We start from the raw sequence: 21281 nt of genomic DNA on the forward strand, positions 1-21281 counted from the left end.
CCGCCCTAAGCGAGACCCGGTGGGCTGGGGAAGGACAGCTCAAGGTTACACCTTCTTCTGGAAAGGCAAACCAGAGGAAGAACATCGCCTCCATGGAGTCGGTTTCGCCATCAATTCAGAGGGAAGAGCTACTGCATAGAAAATGGGACCTGAGGCATCCAGTTGTGCTTGGGTGATATTTACGCTTGTTTTCAATAACACTGGTATTGTAAGAACATTTAATTTGTGAAGAAGGCAGTACAATCACAAACAGATGACTGAGAACATAGCAGAAACACCTTGTCTGGAATTCGTTTTGATGATAATAGTGCTGTAAAGGAAAACATTTTGTATTGCACGTATTACACATCTGGAAATGGAAAAAAGATTAAAAGGGTCATAATTGTTCGAACAACATACTGTAGTTCTGTTACCTGTTTAAAAATTTAATATTGCTACATATGGCTTTTAGTGATTCTGAAATGTAGTTTCTTTTAATTGTAGGTTGAATCAGGTGACGTAAAGGACAAAGTACTGGTGTTCTTTAAGATGCGTCCAGATGTCATAACTGAGGAAAATTTGCACACCAATATACTTGTGTCATCTATGCTGGATTCACCTATAAGTGCTCTTTATCAAGCAATACGTCAAATATTTGCACCAGTACTTTTGAAGGTGTGTATTTAAACTTCTATTACAAGCTACTTTTTTGATTTGATGCCTGCAAAGGTAAAATAACTAATAGAACAAGCTATGCTAGTCTAGTTTTATGTGTGTCCTTATCTGTTAATTTGTACTAAGCAATTGCTTAATCATAAATATAGGAAAATATATCTTTTCATAATGTAGGAAAAGAAATGCATTAGTATCTGTTAAATTTTTCATACTGGGTAAGTATATTTGGAGATGACTGAAGTAACCAATAAATAATGGTTTACATTTTTATCTGAAGCTATTAGACTTCCTGGATCTTGTAATCAGCCATGGTACACTCTAATTATATTTGCAGAATTATAAGATTGCCATTGTACTGAAATTGCACCAGATTGTTTAACCTTTAAATCCCAGTTTAACCTTTGTTCAAACTGTATCGTCTTCAATTATTCAACATCATGTTGATTGTATTCATTAAGTGTGTATGCATGTTTCCATCAGAACTTGCACTGACCAATTTAGTTCATGTGCCTTGTGCTTTGAAATGGGATATTTTTAAAGGGTATCTCCTGGTAATGCAAGATGTCAGCAAAAATTCATCTTGTTTGAGCAAGGCGATATTTGCCGGCAGTGTTTTTCTGCTCATTGATCCAAATTTTTAATGGGCCATTAAAATCTAGAACCTGAATTACTCAAGTTAAAAATGTTCATGATTAACTGACAGTGGCCAGACTTTTAAAATATTTAGGTCTTTATAAATTTTAAATTGGATATATACTTGAAATGGAAACATTTGCAGGGGAAAGAGCTGGGAAATGGGATTAATTGGATAGCTCTTTCAAAGAGCCGGCACAACGCAATATAAGATTCTGTGATTAATATATTTATTGAATTTAATTTTAGGATGAGAAATGGAGTAAGAGTTTTGATCCTAAACTCCAGAATTTACTAACTCAACTTGAAGCAGGTCTGGGATCTCTTGTAAGGCACTCAGATCATAGTCACAGCGGAACAAAATTTGGAGATGAAGAGGACACTTCAGGTTTGAAATTTAATGACTGGAATAATATCAAATTTTTAAGAGTTTACAATTTGTTTTTCCCTTTAACTTTGTTCACCATCTTTTCTTCATGGATATTAAGAACTAGGTCATGGATTTCTCCATCATTGTTGTTAACACTGCCTAGTCATTTCAAGATTTGATTTAAGCAGAATGCAATAGATGAGACATGGCTTTAAACTAATGAGGGGGTGCGGTGGTGAGAAGATTCAGGAAAGAGTAGATTTAAAAGCAGCAAGAGAAATGTCAAGGCTCCAGAGCAGAGCTGAGTTTTGGGTAAAAATAAGCAGAGTGGGTCAGGAAGGGACAGAAAGAGAAACAAAGGTAATAGGGCATTACTGACTAAGATGACATCAGGAAAAAGTAGAAAAAAGCCAAAGCTAAAGGCACTATATCTGAATGCGCGAACCATTCGCAACAAAATAGATGAATTCGTAGCGGGGATAGAAATGAATAGATTTGATCTAATAGCCATTACGGCGACGTGGTTGCAAAGTGACAAAGTTGGGATCTAGATATTCCAGGATACTTAATGTTTAGAAGAGATAGGCAAAATGGAAAAGGAGGAGGGGTAGCCCTGATAATAAAGGATGGGATAAAGACAGTAGCGAGAAAGGATCTTAGCTTGGAAAATTAAGAAGTAGAATCAGTTTGGGTGGAACTAAGAAACACCAAGGGGCTGAAAACATTGGTTTTGTCGGGCACAGTATAAATCAGGAAATTAGAGGTGCATGTAACAAAGGGAATAGAATAATCATAGGGCATTTTAATCTACATATAGACTGGCCAAACCAAATTTGCAGTAATAATGTGGAGGACGAATTCATGGAATGTATACAAGATGGTTTTCTAGATCAGTATGTTAAGAAACCAACTTGAGAACAGGCTATTTTAGATCTAGTATTGTAAAATAAGAAAGGGTTAATTAATAAACCTGTAGTAAAGGGGCCTTTAGGGAAGAGTGACCATAATATGAACTTTTCATTACATTTGAAAGTGACTTCGTTAAATCTAAAACTAGGGCCTTAAATCTAAACAAAGGAATCTACATTGGTATAAGGGGAGAGTTGGCTAAGGTAGATTGGGAAACTGCATTAAAAGGTAGACAAACAACGGCTAGCATTTAAAGAATTAATACATAACTTACAACAAACATGCATTCCTTTAAGGCACAAAAACACCACAAGGCAAGTGATCCAATCGTGGCTAACAAGAGATGTTAAAGATAGAATTATATTAAAGGAAGAGGCTTATAATGTTGCCCAAAAGAGCAGTAGGCCTGAGGATTGGGAGGATTTTAGAATTCAGCAAAGGAGGACCAAGAAATTGATAAAGAAAGGAAAAATAGAATGAGAGTAAACTAGCGAGAGACATAAAAACAGCTTCTGTAAAAGCTTCTATAAATATGTAAAAAGGAAAAGATTAGCAAATGTAAATGTGGGTCCCCTACAGGCTGAGACAGGAGAAATTATAATGGGGACCAAGGAAATGGCAGAGAAATTAAACAAATACTTTGTGCCTGTCTTCACGGAAGAAGACACGGAAAACCTCTCGGAAATAGTGGAGTATCAGGGGTCTAGCGAGAATGAGGAACTGAAATAAATTAGTATTAGTAAATAAAATAGTACTGGAGAAATTAAAGGGACTGAAAGCCAAAAAATCCTCTGAACCTGATGGCCTACATCCTAGGGTTTTGAAAGAGGTGGCTATAGAGATAGTAGATGCATTGGTTGCCATCTTCCAAAATTTCAGATTCTTGAACGGTTCCCACAGATTGGAAGGTAGCTATTGAAGAAAGGAGGGAGAGAGAAAATGAGAAACTGCAGACCAGTTAGTCTGACATCAGTAACAGGGAAAATGCTAGAATCTATTATTAAGGATTTGGTAACAGGGTACTTAGAAAAGAATAATAGGATTGAGCAGAATCAACACGGATTTATGAAAGGGAAATCATGTTTGACAAATCTGTTAGTGTTTTTTGAGGTTATAACTAGCAGAATAGATTTTTTTATTTGTTAATTAATTGCTTATTACTTTTTGTGCTTTGTTTGGTGCTTGGTGCAAATGTACTGCTTTGTTTAGTATTGGTGCTTTAAATGTATTTTTGCTTCTTTTAATGTTGTTGTGAAGGTGTTTAATGCTTTGCAAGGTCCCGCCACCCCCACCCACCCCCACCATCTCTGGCTGCCTGCACTGATTTCTTAAGTCACCGCAAGATTTTTCTGGAAGTACAAGAGTGCCCACTTACGCTGGCCTAAATTAGTTTGGAGTAACTTTTAGTTGGCTAAACTTGCTTAAATGGCCAAAAGAGGCATAAGTGGCTGGTAACGCTCCCTTTGGAAAAAAAAAACTAAGCTTAAAAAAAAAACCTAACTAACTCACTTACACTGGCGCAAATTAAATGGCCAGAATTGCAACTAAAAAGATACTCCAGAAAAATCAAGTTGCTCCAAAAAAAACAGAGCAACTCCTGAGGAAATTTGGGCCCTATGTCTCTTAGTTTTAGTTTCTCCTATGAATGGAAATATCCTCTCTGCATCCACCTTATCGAGCCCCCTCATTATCTTATAAGTTTCAATAAGATCACCTCTCATTCTTCTGGACTTGAATGTGTATAGGCCCAACCTACACAACCTATCCTCACAAGTCAACCCCCTCATCTCCAGAGTCAACCTAGTGAACCTTCTCTGAACAGCCTCCAATGCAAGTATATCCTTCCTCTTAAATACAGAGACCAAAAGTGTACGCAGTATTCCAGGTGTGGCCTCACCAATAACCTGTACAATTGTAGCAGGACTTCTCTGCTTTTATACTCTTCCCCCTCCTTGCAATAAAGGCCAACATTCCATTTGCCTTGTTTGCATACAACAGCCATTATTTGTTGGCATAACACACCAGAAGTTTAGCCAAATAAATTTTATTTATAGCACCCGCAACTGCATTATACCATTGGGATTAATACAATTGATACTGGCATCCAACCTAAAATGGGGAGAATGGATTTTACCACTGAAGATTACAGGCACTTTACACTTCATTTGGGATTTCCAAGAGGGTGATCATCAAATGAGACACATGACTTCCATGTGCTGTTCTCTTACTTAAATTGATTTTGCTGCATCTGATGGACATTTTTAAAATGTCCATCTGTCCTTGTGTAACTGCATGAGTGAATGGAGGAGGGGAAAGAAAAAGAGTAAAGAAGGTGGCCAAGTGAGGATGAACGGACTTTCTTGAAGTCTTGATGAAGTATGGAGTTAGAAGAAGAGATTTAAATGCTTCAAAATCCATTCGATATTGCCACTATGAATAGCTCATGGAGGAGGCAGTCTGGTTTCGTGGTAGGGCCAGATTCTGTATGGATCATTAAGTAAAATAGTGCTTGCAGGCAACAGAGTCCGTTTCATGTGTTTAGTTGGCCACCCAGGAATAAAGTATCATATATTTATGTATTTATTTAATAAATCTGCTGAATACTTTAAAACTAGAATGAGGCCTGATGTGATATTCTATCATTTATTGAGGACTTAAGATAAATCTTAGAGGCATAAGAATATCTCTTTGCTTAAAAATAGACAAACTGATATTTTCCAACCCTCTTCTCAATCTTCGGCGCCGCCATGCTCCACCTCACAATCAACAAGCTCCCCGCTGGAGTGGAACTAAACTGCAGAACCAGTGGGAAGCTGTTTAACCTACGCCGCCTCCAGGCCAGGTACAAGATCACCCCAACCTCTGTCGTTGAGCTGCAGTATACGGACGACGCCTGCGTCTGTGTACATTCAGAGGCTGAGCTCCAGGATATAGTTAGTGTATTCACTGAGGCATATGAAAGCATGGGCTTTCGCAATCCACGTCAGCACACTACCCCCCAATCCCATGTTCTTTAACTTTGCACATTAATCTCTTGTGTGGGACCTTGTCGAAAGCCTTCTGAAAGTCCAAATACACCACATCAACTGGTTCTCCCTTGTCCACTCTACTAGAAACATCCTCAAAAAATTCCAGAAGATTTGTCAAGCATGATTTCCCTTTCACAAATCCATGCTGACTTGGACCTATCATGTCACCTCTTTCCAAATGCGCTGCTATGACATCCTTAATAATTGATTCCATCATTTTACCCACTACCGATGTCCGGCTGACCAGTCTATAATTCCCTGTTTTCTCTTTCCCTCCTTTTTTAAAAAATGGGGTTACATTCGCTACCCTCCACTCCATAGGAACTGATCCAGAGTCTATGGAATGTTGGAAAATGACTGTCAATGCATCCGCTATTTCCAAGGCCATCTCCTTAAGTACTCTAGGATGCATTCCATCAGGCCCTGGGGATTTATCGGCGTTCAATCCCATCAATTTCCCCAACACAATTTCCCGACTAATAAGGATTTCCCTCAGCTCCTTCTTCTTACTAGACCCTCTGATCCCTTTTATATCCGGAAGGTTGTTTGTGTCCTCCTTAGTGAATACCGAACCAAAGTACTTGTTCAATTGGTCTGCCATTTCTTTGGTCCCCGTTATGACTTCCCCTGATTCTGACTGCAGAGGACCTTTTTCTTTACTAACTTTTTTCTCTTTACATATCTACAGAAACTTTTGCAGGAGTGTTAATCAATGTGCGCTGTCTGAACTTGGGAATGTTATCGCTATGTGTTGTCTGAACTCTAGTGTTGTTGTGCCTTATCTGAACTCAGGAGTGTTAGCATAAAGCTTGAAGGCTGCAATGCCTGCCTCCAGTCTGACTGCTACTGATGGGATCAAATGAGACTTTCCAGGCAGAATGCTGGGCGAGTGGTGTCGGATTACACCTCCCACTTTCCATCATTGTCTGTGTACCTGTACACTCGAAGACACGACGTTGGCCATAAAGTCATATATATTTAGGTTCTCAGCATGCTGTGGGTCAATTTTCATGCGTTGTGGCTTTGATTTATGAATGTTTACAGCACAGACTTCAAAGGGGTCAAACTGTATAAGAGTGCTTTTCCAGTGATCTTTAGGCCTGGTAAAGGCATTCGGGCTCCATCGGCACACATAACATTTCATTCCAAAAGTCTGTAAACACGGAAAGTGATCGCCTGGTTGTTTTGTCCAAAGGGACTGTTGCATGCCAAGAGACTGAAAGAAGCAACTTTTTGAAAAGGGTTGTTGACCAATTCCAGTTCATCTTAAATATGATGATGTTCAGTATTTCACCTATGTCTAGAACGCTATAAAGTAGCAGAAAACGTGGTGAGCATCTACAGACCTTAGTTTGTAGAGCTCCAAGGGATTGTGGTGAAGGAGGACAAGAATTCTGAATGTGGGGAAAAAAAGCTTTAATCAAATTAGAAAGAGGACACCAAAATAAGTCCTTCATTCATTTATCTTCTGCATAAACACCATATTGCCATATTATGAAGGTAAGCTACTTCAGCCTTAAGATGATGTGCCAACAGCTTATCATATTTGAAGCCGTTGGAATTGTTTCGGACAACTTATGGAAACTATCACATGAGTAAAGTTATTAACGTTTGTTTTCCACATCAGAGTTCCTGCCCTCTTACCCCATTATCTTTCTCTGATTTGGAATGCTTGAATTTTATAAATTTTCTTCAATTATCCTTTATTGTGTAGCCTGTCTCTCAACAGAAATTTGAGCATTGGTGTGGGTCTGTGGCTTATTTGCACTGTAGGATTGGTGGGGAGGGAGTATCATAGGGCTTGCTCTCATGAGGCCACAGTGAGCAAAGCTTTTACAAAGACACATGCTGTCATTTATTTTTCCTCTCGTATTGGACGATGTACCGACCCTGATACATGTAGAGTTCAAACTTAAATCAGTGAACCAGAAACATATTAGCAAAGATTTGCTGTAATATATAGCTCCACCTAATGGACTACTGCGCCACCTAGTGGGCTAGTGTGGTAATGCAGCCATTGCTGTATATAATAAAAAGGTCAGGTTACCTGACAAGTTCCAGAGTTGAAGCCATCCTGTAAAGTGTGTATTTATAATGTCATAAGGATGATATCACATTGGCGATGTCGGATCGGATACCTGGATACCCTAGCTGAAATTTTTGTTGGTGGATGATTCCAGCCAAACAATAGAGAGATTAAAGAGGTTTTTTGTGTTGCAGAACAGCTAAAAATCCCAGGTAAATTACAAACACACTTGACTCAACTGCAGAGTCCAGATGGCTGCACCTATGAGAATAATAGGGTGCTTGGGTGCATTACAACGTGGCTGAGAGACTTTTGGAGCATATGTGGAGTGGCTAAATATGTTTTTCACAGCAAATAGTATCATCGAATTCCCCGATGATGAAAACAATAATTGAGTGGTTTTAGAAAGAAAACTGGCTATTTTCCTGAATGAAGCAGGCCCCGAGGTGTATGAAACTCTGAAAAATTTGATTGTTCCCATCAAGCCAAAGGACACATCACTTAGAGATTCTAAGCAAGTTAGAACAACACTACCGTCCTGAGCCCCTGGGAATTGCTGAAAGTTACCGTTTTGGAATACAAAATCAATTACCCGATGAGAGTATCAGTGAGTACATTGTAGCATTAAAAAAGCTATCCATTCACTGTCATTTCGGAAACTATTAGGACCAAGCATTGCGTGACCGCTTTGTTTGTGGGATGAAAAATGAAGCAATCAGAAGAAAGTTGTTGACAACTCTTAACTTGACTTTTGATTTAGCTTGTCAGACAGCTATGTCAATGGATATTACCGACCAATATTCCCGAGAATTTCGTACCATTTCCAGTCATCAGACAATCGAGGTGAATCGCCTGCAGGTTGAAAGTAAAAGGCAGTTGGGCCCCAAGGCCTCAGCAATTGGCTAAGGTAACCGAGCATTGAAGTCATGCTATCGGTGCTTGGGACAACACATTACTCAAAGTTGTCCATATGTGAAGGCAGAGTGTTTCTTCTGCAGGAAAACTGGGCATCTTGCAAAGACATGCTGACTGAAGTGAAAACCAACTTTCAAGGCTATAAGTAGAAATCCCCAGAGATTACATAGCATGGAAGAAAAGCAACAGGGTGAGGAGGTTTTGGAGATGCATGTCATCAGGAGCACAAAGGTATCTCACAGCAATTCACAAAGTACCGTCATCCAAGTTGATGTTACAGGAACCAAGATACCTGTGGAAATCAACACGGTGCATCTGTGAGCCTAGTACCGGAATCGTTACATTTCGACAAATTGCGTGATTTCCCATTGGAGAAATCCAAGGTAGAGCTGCGAGGCTACTCAGGAGACCAAATTCCTGTGGTCAGTCGTATCACCGTACTGGTGAAATACAAGGATCAATTTCAGAGCTTGCCTCTCTTAATAATGGCAAGAGACAAGCCTGCCTTACTAGATAGAAATTGGTTGGGATCACTGAAGCTGGATTGGAGTGAGATTTTTCATGCTGAAATGAGATTTGCATCGAAGGATAATGTCATCAAGAAGTATCCGAAGGTGTTCTGCGAAACAGGCAGTCCGATCCAAGGCTTCAAGGCGAGTGTCCGGGTGCAGAAGGATGCTAGAAAGTTTACTGCAAGCCATGTCCTGTACCATATGCACTCTAGCAGAAAGTTGAGCAAGAACTCAAAAGATTAGAAACTGAGGACAATATATCTAAGATAGACCTATGTAATTGGGCTACACCCATTGTTGTTGTACCTAAGTCAGATGGTAAGGTAAGGTTGTGTGGTGATTATAAAGTAACTGTAAACCAGGTTCAAGAGGGTAATCTCCCCAATACATTGCCAAATGTAGAATCTTCACAGCGCTGACAGATCTTCTCAAAGTTAGATCTCACAAATGCCTACTTACAACTTGAACTAGGTGAGGAGTGCAAGTCATGCTTGACTATAAATACTCATCTATGCCTATATCAATTTAATAGGCTACCATTTGGATTGTCTTCTGCCCCCACCATATTTCAAGGGATGATGAACCAGATTTTGCAAGACATTGAAAGGGTAGTATGTTATTTAGATGACATACTCATTTCAGCACCAAACAGGCAAATCCATAATAACATATTGAATGAAGTGCACAAACGGCTAGAGAAGCACAGAGTACGAGTGACTGCTCACAAATGTGAGTTATTTCAAAACACAGTGGAGTACTTGGGGCACAGAGTAGACAAAGATGGTTTACATCCAACCAAGGGGAAGTTGGATGCAATTAGAAATGCACCCACTTCCAAGAATGTCATGAAACTTAAATCATTTTTGGGTCTTTTAAACTATTATGGGAAGTTCCAACCAAATTTGGCTACACTGAATGAGCTGTTGAAAAAAACAGGTCCGGTGGAAGTGGTCAGAAGAATGCGATGCAGCATTCAAGGAGTATAAAAGCCAGTTCTTAGAGAGCACTATGTTAGTTCACTATGACGTATCTAAGGAGATCAAGCTAGCATGTGACGCTTCTCTGTATGGAGTTGGGGCAGTGATTTCTCATGTACTACATAGTGGGGAGGAGAGACCAATTGCTTTTGCTTCATGCACTCTCCGTGCCAGTGAGCGTAATTATGTGCAGATCGAAAGGGAAACTTTGGCATTAATTTTTGGGGTCAAGAAGTTCCACAAATACTTGTATGGTCATAATTTTACCATCGTTATAGACCATAAGCCCCTGACAGCAATCCTCCATTCAAAGTCCCCAGTTCCAACCTTAGCTGCAGCCCGAATGCAGAGATGGGCTTTGATTTTGTCAGCATACATGTATGACATTGAGTACAGACGATCAGCTGATCACAGTAATGCTGATGCTATGTCCAGGTTGTCTTCCCCATCATAAGTTGCTCCTGATAGGGAAGAAGTGTTCTATTTTTCATACATTGATGAACTGCCAGTCACAGCTAAAGAGACTGGTAGAGCAACCAAACGTGACCCAGTTATGTCAAAGGTGTATGAGTACATAGCAAATGGCTGGCCAAACCAGGTATCTGAGAAAGATATTCATCCATACTTCATTCGTAGGAATGAATTGTCCGTGGATAAAGATTGTATCATGTGCAAGAGTTTGTATACCAAATAAATTCAGGTCCAAATTATTAGTAGATCTTCACGACTAGCACCTGGGAATGTTGTTGTGGTGAAATGGCCACTCTTGAGTCTACTAAGTCCAGCAAGTAAAGAGTTTATTCGAGCAAATGCAAGGGAGTGACCCTCAGTTGCCTGAGATACCATACTCAACAATACAGCGTTTGCAGCATACTTTATAATACACAAGTTACTGTAATTTGGGTTGCTTTGCAATAGTCATAAATCAATACACACTGTTTCAACACTTATCACATGAGCTTCACAACCCAGTTAATCAATGGAGTGTCTCCCATTACCTTAACTCCTACTAGCCCTGATCCTTCCATTCCCATGGCAACCCTGTCTGGCTTTCATTTTCTTTATCTTCTTGTTCTGAACGTAACAATGAATAATTGTTTCCAAGGAGCCAGCTGTCACTAAAGATACCTGTGGTCAAGTATCCCATCATTCCTAGCTGAAGAGCCATTACCATCTACAGTGTTTATTTCAAATATACATTTTACTAACAATTCAAGCATTGGTCTTATACTGTTAGTCTAGCTGTTATAATGTTAGCCTAGCCCCACTTGTCCCACTTCAAATGTGTTTGACCAAGAGTTTTGCACGCAGTTACTTAAGGTGGCCAGATCTAGATAAAGCTATAGAGTACATCATTAGTCAGTGTACAACATATCAATCGGTAAGCAAGAAACCACCATCAGTACCATTACAGCCATGGAAATGACCTTCCAGGGTGTGGCAAAGGTTACATATTGATTTTGCTGAGCTAGGGCAACAATTGTTCATTGTGATTGATACCCATTCGAAGTGGGTAGAGGTGTTTCCAATGCGGAAAATGACAAGAAGTAAAACACTAGACAGTTTATGAAGATTATTTTCTTCATATGGCCTCCCAGAAGAGATTGTGTCTGATAATGGGCCACAATTTTGTTCAGAAGAATTTGCACTGTTCACGAACAAAAATGGTGCGAAACATACCAAGGTTCCTCTGTACCACCCTACTTCAAATGGTGCAGCAAAAGAGCGCACAGTACAAATTGAAAAATGTGCCCTCATCAGGCAATTGTTGGATCCAAATCCAAAGAAACAACAGTTGTCGTTGGACCACAAATTGGCTAATTTTCTAATTACTTATCGTAGTAATACTCATACAACTACTGGTAGACCACCAGCAGTCTCAAACAACAGTCACGAATCAGGTTCTCGTTGTTAAAGCCAAACTTGGCACAGTCAATAGACAAGAAACAATTAAGACAGAAAGAGAATCATGATAGAGGTAGAGTAAGAGAGAAGTGTGAAATTAAATCAGAAGGTTAGAGTGAAGAACCATCACCATAAATGGTTAAAGTGGTTACCAGGAAGAGTGGTGAAGATATGTGCTCCTCGCACATATTTGATAAAGATGTTTGATCATGGAAAGGTTCGGTTTGTTCACATTTATCATATTTTACCTACAGATATGGAAGAAGTTAGAATGATTTGATTATATCTGACTCATCAGATAAGTTGTATTACAAGTACAGTGTAGGCATATCCTACATCAAATATACTAGAAACAAGTCCAAGAGAAAGTCAGAATTTAAGTCCGAGTCAGGCAGACAAACAGTCTGAAGTTGTAGAGAGTTCAAACGTAGATCAAGGGTATCACTTGGAGGAAAACACACCTCAGGCTCAGCCTAGAATGAGTCTTACGTTCGACACCATGTTTGGAAAGTTTTGTTTGAGAGCGAAGGTATCCTTTTCGAAACAGAAAACCAGTGGTTAAGTTTGATTTGTAAATATGGCACAGTAAGTCCGTATCTTTTGTTATGTATAACCATGCAAGTTAAGTATGATGATTTTTATAATTACTACATTAGGGAGGGAGAAATATAATATATAGCTCCACCTAATGCACTAATGTGGTAATGCAGCCATTAAGAACATAAGAACATCAGGACATAAGAAATAGGAGCAGGAATGGGCCATTTGGCCCCTTGAGCCTGCTCCGCCATTTAATAAAATTATGGCTGATCTGATCATGGACCAGCTCCACTTTTCTGCCTGCTCCCCATTACCCTTGACTCCCTTATCGCTCCAAAATCTGTCTATCTGCGCCTTAATTTTATTCAATGACCCAGCCTCCACAGCTCTCTGGGGCAGAGAATTCCATAGATTTACAATCCTCTGAAATAAGAAATTCCTCCTCATCTCAGTTTTAAATGGGTGGCTCCTTATTCTGAGGCTATGTTTCCTAGTTGTAGTTTCCCGTATGAGTGGAAAAATCCTCTCTGCATCCACCTTGTCGAGCCCCCTCATTATCTTATATGTTTCCATAAGATCACCTCATTCTTCTGAACTCCAATGAGTATAGGCCCAACCTACTCAACCTATCTTCATAAATCAATCCCCTCAACTCCGGAATCAACCTAGTGAACCTTCTCTGAACAGCCTCCAATGCAAATATATCCTTCCTTAAATTCGGAGACCAAAACTGTATGCAGTACTCTAGGTGTGGCCTCACAATACTCTGTACAGTTGTAGCAGGACTTCTCTGCTTTTATATATCCCCCTTGCAATAAAGGCCAACATTCCATTTGCTTTCCTGATTACTTGCTGTACCTGCACACTAACTTTTTGTGTTTCATGCACAAGGACTCCCAGGTTCCTCTGTGCTGCAGCACTTTGCAATTTTTCTCCATTTAAATTATAATTTGCTTTTCTATTTTTTCTGCCAAAGTGGATAACCTCACATTTTCCTACGTTATACTCCATCTGCCAAATTTTTGCCCGTTTAGCCTGTCTCTATCCCATTGCAGATTTTTGGTATCCTCCTCACAATTTGCTTTCCCACCCATCTTTGTATCATCAGCAAACTTGCCTATATTACACTTGGTCCCTTCATCCAGGTCATTTATATAGATTGTAAATAGTTGAGGCCCCAGCACCCATCCCTGCGGCACCCCACTATTACTGTTTGCCAACAGGAAAAGGACCATTTATCCTGACTCTCTGTTTTCTGTTAGTTAGCCAATCCTCTATCCATGCTAATATATTACCCCCAACCACGTGAACTTTTATCTTGTGCAGTAACCTTTTATGTAGCACCTTATCGAATGCCTTTTGGAAATCCAAATACATCACATCCGCTGGTTCCCCCTTATCCACCCTGCTCGGTACATTCTCAAAGAACTCCAGCAAATTTGTCAAACATGATTTCCCTTGCATAAAACCATGCTGACTCTGCTTGATTGAATTATGCTTTTCCAAATGTCCCGCTACTGCTTCCTTAATAATGGACTCCAGCATTTTCCCAACAACAGATGTTAGGCTAACTGGACTATAGTTTCCTGCCTTTTGTCTGCCTCCTTTTTTAAATAGGTGCGTTACATTTGCGGTTTTCTATTTCGCTGGGCCTGCCCCAGAATCCAGGGAATTTGGGTAGATTACAACCAATGCATCCACTATCTCTGCAGCCACTTCTCTTAAGACCCTAGGATGTAAGCCGTCCAGTCCAGGGAACTTGTCTGCCTTAAGTCCCATTATTTTACTGAGTACTACTACTTTAGTGATTGTATTAAGTTTCTCCCTACCTATAGCCCTTGATTATCCACTATTGGTTTGTTTTTAGTATCTTCTACCGTGAAGACTGATGCACAATATTTGTTCAACGTCTCTGCCATTTCCCTGTTCTCCATTATTAATTCCCCAGTCTCATCCTCTAAGGGACCAACATTTATTTTAGCCACTCTTTTCCTTTCTATGTACCTATAGAAACTCCAACTATCTGTTTTTATATCTTGTGCTAGCTTACTTTCATAATCTATCTTCCCTCTCTATCATTTTTTTAGTCGTTCTTTACTGCCTTTTAAAAGTTTCCCAATCCACTAGTCTTGGCCACATTGTACGCCCTTGTTTTCAATTTGATACCATCCCTTATTTCCTTGGTTAGCCACGGATGTGTCTTGCAGTCTTTCCTTCTCATTGGGATATATTTTTTTTATGAGTTATGAAATATCTCCTTAAATGTCTGCCACTGCTCATCAACTGTCCCACACTTTAATCTATTTCCCAGTCCACTTTAGCGAACTCTGCCTTCATAACTTTGTAGTCTCCTTTATTTAAGTTGGTTTGAGATCCAATTTTCTCACCCTCCAACTGAATTTGAAATTTGACTGCTGTATATAATAAAAAAGGTCAGGTCACCTGACAAGTTCCAGAGTTGAAGCCATCTTGTATTTGTGATGTCGTAAGGAAGATATCACATTTGCAATTTAACTTTAAAAAAAAATGGCAAACATCTCCAGCCTTGTCATTACTCAATTTCTTTACTATTGAGCATATATGATGTAGGAAAATTGATAGGATATTTCAGGCTAGTTATCACTGAACAGTGTTGATGTTGCACAAACATTTTGTTTCTATTTTGAAAGGCATTCTGGAACCTAGTGATGAATTTCAATTCTGGACAGAAGTTGCTGCAACTGATAAATCAGACAGAAAGGAGAGAGCCCAGCATTTTGAAGAACTATTTCAAACAATTGCACAGGTTGTTTTCCAACAAAAAAAGTTGTCAGTTAAGATATGTTGCATGTTTTAAACCTTTTTTGATGTAAAATTTACTGCTAGTGTAACAAAGAATGCAATACTGTATATTGAAAGTTTATTCACCAAACTGAGCTAATAGTATATGTAGAATCAATGTTTTTGAGCACATGACCTTTGGTGAAGTGCTGAACAAGTTTTATGTGTTGGAAATCCTTTTCATCTGATTAAATAAATAGGTCTGTAATTCTCAGATGTAAAGTTTGCACCTGGCTTGGTGTTTCACTGGCTTCACATTATTCGTTCCCCCATGCTGCTCACTTCCTAGCCTCTGATTTAGTTATATTTATGCCAAGTGAGCAGCGCTTAAACTATAAAGCCACTTTTAGTATAGCATAAATTAATATTTGTTTAATCACATTTCTCTTTTTTCTTAGCAGTACAACAATTTGGACACACTTTCTTTGGCTGATGTGGTGGATTTGGTTGAGATTACTCGTGATACCGTGGATGATGTATGGAGACAAACTGAGCATGATTTTTACCCAGAGTCACGTATGCGCCATCTGTTGGATGTCATAGGTATTGTCCTTGAAAGAATAAATAACTGCTTGTACAAGCACACAATCTATAGACCTGGATCCAATTTTAAATTGTCAGACTTTTTTGTGTCATGGGGAGACATCTAAAAGTTCCATTAGTGTCTGAGAGCTAGAAGTCCTTGATGAAATTATTTCACATTTTATATTAATTTGCTCATCTGGGATTGTGGAATGGTTCTGCACCTTAGACTTTCACAGGATTTTGACACGACAAAAATATAATTGTGCATATCTGTTTTGTAGATATTTTGCTGTGAATTTGAAAAGCTTCCTGATTTAGTAAGAATGGTGTTTGGATTGGAGAAAGATTTAAAACATGGCCTGTATGTGTCCCATTAGAAATTTTAAATGATGTGCATTCCAACATCATGTTGTTCTGACATTTATCTGATATCACTTGTCGAAGAAACAGATTTCTAGCCATTGCTGTGAGTGACCAAGTAGACCTAAGTTGATGAGCATTACTGTTTGGTGGATATGTATTTCCAATTTTATGAGATTACATTTTGTAATGTTCTGATGGTTTTCCTGGTTTAAAAAGGGCAAATGATTAACTTTAGAATATCACAGTTTAAAACAGCGGGAGTCTGAGCCAGAGCGGGCAGTTTAAAAGCGCGGCGAAAAAAAAAAAATCAAAGAGTGACGTCATAGGAGAGCAGGTAGGTGATTGGTTGGCAAGTATTACAGTTTTTCTTTGCTTTCTAAGTTAGGGAAGGGGTTAAATCAAGAGCTGAGAAACAGTAACTTGCTAGTACTTAGTAAATTAATTTAGAATAGATAAAATAATTTAACAATAAAACTAAAATATCGATTTGAATAAAAACTTTGATTCATTAATAAATAAAACAAGGTGAGAGATGGCAGGGTAGGCGCTGTGTTGTAACTGTGGCATGTGGGAGCTGGCGGAGAGCATCATGATTCTGAGCAACTACATCTGCAGGAAGTGTCTGCAACTCGAGGAACTTCGGCTCTGAGTTGATGAGCTGGTGTATGAGCTGCAGACATTGCGATGTATCAGGGAGGGAGAGTTTCCTGGACACTTGCATCCAGGAGGCAGTCGCATCCCTTAGGTTAGATACTGGTACAGGTCTGGTTAGTGGTCAGAGATAGGATGGTGTGACTGCAACTCAGGCAGATAAAGGGACTCCAGGTGCAGTGCTGGATAAGCCTCAGCCTTTGCCCTTGTCCAACAGCTTTGAAGTTTTTGCTGCCTGTGTGGATGAGGGAAAAGTCTGCAGGATGGATGAGCAGGCTGACCATGGCACCATGGTGCAGGAGGCCATTCAAGTGGGGGGAGGGGGGGAAGTGAAAGTGAATGTAGTTGTGGTAGAGGACAGTATAGTCAGAGGGATAGATACAGTTCTCTGCAGCCATGACAGGGTGTTCTGGTAGGTTGTGTTGCCTGCCCGGTGCCAGGGTGAAAGACATCTCCTCGCGGCTGGAGAGGAACGTGGAATGGGAAGGGTAGGATCCAGTTGTCGTGGTCCACATAGGAACCAACGACATAGGTAGAACTAGGAATGAGATTCTACTGAAAGAGTTTGAGGAGTTGGGGTCCAAATTAAAAAGCAGAACCTCAAAGATAATAATCTCTGGATTGTTACCTGAGCCATGTTCCAATTGGTATAGGGACACGCAGATTAGAAAGTTAAATGCATGGCTCAAAGTTTGTTGTGGGAGGCAGGGGCCTTGCTTCATGGGGCACTGGCACCAGTACTGGGGAAAGAGCTGTTCCGTTGAGATGGGCTCCACTTGAACCAGACTGGAACCAGTGCCCTGGCGGATCAAATAACTGGGGCAGGACACAGGGCTTTAAACTAAGAAGGCGGAAGGGGTTGGGGTTGGCTGGGAGGATTCATGAAAGTAAATTTAAACGCAGCAAGAGAAATGTCAAGGCTCTGGAGCAGAGCAGAGTTTTGGGTAAAAAATAGCAGTGTGTGTCTGGAAGGGACAGAGAGACTAACAAAGTTAATAGAGCATCACTGATTTAGGTGACATCAGGGAAAAATAGGAACAGTCAAAGTTAAAGGCGCAATATCTGAATGCTCGAAGCATTCGCAACAAAACAGATGAATGAACAGCACAGATAGAAATGAATAGATCTGATCTAATAGCTATTATGGAGACGTGGTTGCAAAGTGACCAAGGTTGGGAACTAAATATTCCAGGATACTTAACTTTTAGCAGAGATAGGCAAAATGGAAAAGGAGGAGGGGTAGCCCTGATAATAAAGGATGGGATAAAGACAGCAGAGAGAAAGGATCTTGGCTTGGAAAATTAAGAAGTTGAATCAGTTTGGGTGGAACTAAGAAACAGCAAGGGACAGAAAACATTGGTGGGGAGTTGTTTGTAGGCCCCGAACAGTAGTGGTAATGTAGGGCACAGTATAAATCAGGAAATTAGAGGCACATGTAACAAGGGTAATACAGTAATTATGGGGGACTTTAATCTACATATAGACTTGGCAAACCAAATATGCAGTAATAGTGCAAAGGACGTATTCATGTAATGTATACAAGATGGTTTTCTAAATCAGTATGTTGAGGAACCAACTAGGGAACAGGCTATCTTAGATCTAGTATTGTGAAATAAGAAAGGGTTAATTAATAATAAGAACATAAGAACATAGAAATAGGATCAGGAGTAGGCCACATGGCCCCTCGAGCCTGCTCTGCCATTTAATACGATCATGGCTGATCCGATCATGGACTCCGGTCCACTTCTTTGCCCTCTCCCCATAACCCCTTATTCCCTTTTTGTTTAAGAAATTGTCTATTTCTGTCTTAAATTTATTCAATGTCCCAGCTTCCAAAACTCTCTGAGGCAGACAGATTTACAACCCTTGAGAAGAAATTTCTCCTCGTCTCAGTTTTAAATGGGCGGCCCCTTATTCTAAGATTATGCCCCCTAGTTCTAGTCTCCCCTATCAGTGGAAACACCCTCTCTGCATCCACCTTGTCAAGCCCTCTCATAATCTTATATGTTTTGATAAGATCACCTATCATTCTTCTGAATTCCAATGAGTAAAGGCCCAACCTACTCAACCTTTCCTCATAAGTCAACCCCCTCATCTCCGGAATCAACCTAGTGAACCCTCTCTGAACTGCCTCCAAAGCAAGTATATCTTTTTGTAAATATGGAAACCAAAACTGCATGCAGTATTCCAGGTGTGGCCTCACCAATACCCTGTCTAACTGTAGCAAGACTACCCTGCTTTTATACTCCATCCCCTTTGCAATAAAGACCAAGATTCCGTTGGCCTTCCTGATCACTTGCTGTACCTGCATACTATCCTTTTGTGTTGTATGGTACAAGTACCCCTCGGTCCTGCTGTACTGCAGCACTTTGCAATCTTTCTCCATTTAGATAATAACTTGCTCTTTGATTTTTTTTCTGCCAAAGTGCATTACCTCACACTTTCCAACATTATACTCCATCTGCCAAATCTTTGCCCAGTCACTTAGCCTGTCTATGTCCTTTTGCAGATTTTTTGTGTTCTCCTCACACATCTTTGTATCGTTAGTGAACTTGGCTACATTGCACTCCCTTCTTGTAGTAAACGGGCCTTGAGGGAAGAGTGACCATAATATGATAGAATTTTAAAGTGATTTAGTTAAATCTGAAACTAGGGTCTTAAATCTAAACAAAGCAAACTACGTAGGTATGAGGGGCGAGTCAGCTAGGGTAGATTGAGAAACGACATTAAAAGTTATGACAGCAGACAAGCAATGGTTAGCATTTAAAGAATTAATACATAATTTACAACAAACATACATTCCTTTAAGGCATAAAAACCCCACAGGAAAAGTGGTCCAACCGTGGCTAATAAGAGAGGTGAAAGATGGTATTAGATCAAAGGCAGAGGCTTATAATGTCACCAAAAAGAGCAGGAAGGCTGAGGATTGGGAGGATTTTTGAATTCAGCAAAGAAGGACTAAGAAATTGATTAAGAAAGAGAAAATAGCATGAGAATAAATTAGTAGGAGACATAAAAACAGAGGATAAAAGTTTCTATAGGTATGCAAAAAGGAAAAGATTAGGAAAAGAAAATGTGGGTCCCTTACAGGCTAAGACAGGAGAAATTATAATGGGGACTAAGGAAATGGCAGAGAAATTAAACAAATACCTTGTGTCTGTCTTCTATAACTAGTGCACTGCTGCAAGGATTGTGCTTGGGCCCCAGCTATTCACAATGTATATCTATGATTTGGATGAGGGGACCAAGTGTAATATATCCAAGTTTGCTGATGATACAAAGCCAGGTGGGAATGTAAGTTGTGAGGAGGATGCAAAGAGACTTCAAGGGGATATAGACAGGCTAAGTGAATGGGCAAGAACATGGCAAATGGAATATAATATGAAGAAATATGAAGTTATCCACTTTGTTGGAAAAATAGAAAAGCAGAGTTTTTTTTAAATGGTGAGAGATAGAAAAATGTTGGTGTTCAGAGGGACCTGGGTGTCCTTGTACACGAATCACTGAAAGTTAACATGAAGGTACAGCAAACAATTAAGAAAGCAAATGGTATATTGGTCTTTATTACAAGAGGATTTGAATATAAGAGTAAAGACATCTTATTGCAATTATATAGGGCCCTGGTGAGACCGCACCTGGAGTATTGTGTACAGTTTTGGTCTCCTTGCCTAAGGAGAGGGAGGGAGTGCAACAAAGGTTCACCAAACTGATTCCTGGGATGGGGGGGGATTGTCCTATGAGGAGAGATTGAGTAGACTGGGCCTATATTCTCTAAAGTTTAGAAGAATGAGAGGTGATCTAATTAAAACATACTAAATTCTTACAGGGCTTGTTGGGGTAGATACAGGGAGGATGTTTCCTCTGGCTGGGGAGTCGAGAACCAGTGCTCACAGTCTCAGAATAAGGAAGAAGTTGGCCATTTAGGACTGAAATGAGGTGAAACTTCTTCACTCAGAGGGTGGTGAATCTTTGGAATTCTCTACCGTAGAGGGTTGTGGAGGCTCAGTCTTTGAGTATGTTCAGGACAGCGATCGATAGATTTTTGGATATTGAGGGAATCAAGGGATATGGGGACAGTGCAGGAAAATGGATTTGAGGTAGAAGATCAGCCATGATCTTATTGAATGGCGGAGCAGGCTTGAGGGGCTCCCAATTCCTATGCTCTTATGTTGTTAATGCTTGGGCGTATCCTGAAGAGTTTAGGGCTTTTAATTGTTTGCCTCTTCCTCTGGGAAAGTTCCCAGTTTCCGTTCCGCATCCTCAATAATTAAATGGTCAGATAGTAAAACTTACTGAGTGGTTATTTATTGATGTAAATGTATGTCCTATTGCTCCATTGCACCATGCATTGAAGATCAGTCTATGTTAGATTTGGTTTCAAAGACTAAAACAGTAACTCTGTAGCACAGTGAATAATGCTTCCATGTGCTGGACTAAGTGTGGTAGCCTGAC

General features: G+C 39.9%; 1 protein-coding gene across 3 annotated transcripts in view; it reads left to right on the top strand.

Annotated features, from left to right (window-relative positions):
* dync2h1 (dynein cytoplasmic 2 heavy chain 1) overlaps nucleotides 1-21281 on the top strand; it is a 994370-nt gene that overhangs the window by 36228 nt on the left and 936861 nt on the right. For 2 of the 3 annotated variants that reach the window (XM_070892150.1, XM_070892152.1), the window contains exons 3-6: nucleotides 484-654; nucleotides 1537-1675; nucleotides 15140-15255; nucleotides 15689-15833. In XM_070892150.1, coding sequence (XP_070748251.1) covers nucleotides 484-654; nucleotides 1537-1675; nucleotides 15140-15255; nucleotides 15689-15833 — 571 coding nt within the window. The remainder of the gene's footprint in view (nucleotides 1-483; nucleotides 655-1536; nucleotides 1676-15139; nucleotides 15256-15688; nucleotides 15834-21281) is intronic. The other variant, XM_070892151.1, reaches the window with a different exon arrangement.

The sequence above is a fragment of the Pristiophorus japonicus genome, chromosome 10 (genome assembly GCF_044704955.1).
Source record: "Pristiophorus japonicus isolate sPriJap1 chromosome 10, sPriJap1.hap1, whole genome shotgun sequence".
Lineage (NCBI taxonomy): Eukaryota > Metazoa > Chordata > Chondrichthyes > Pristiophoridae > Pristiophorus > Pristiophorus japonicus.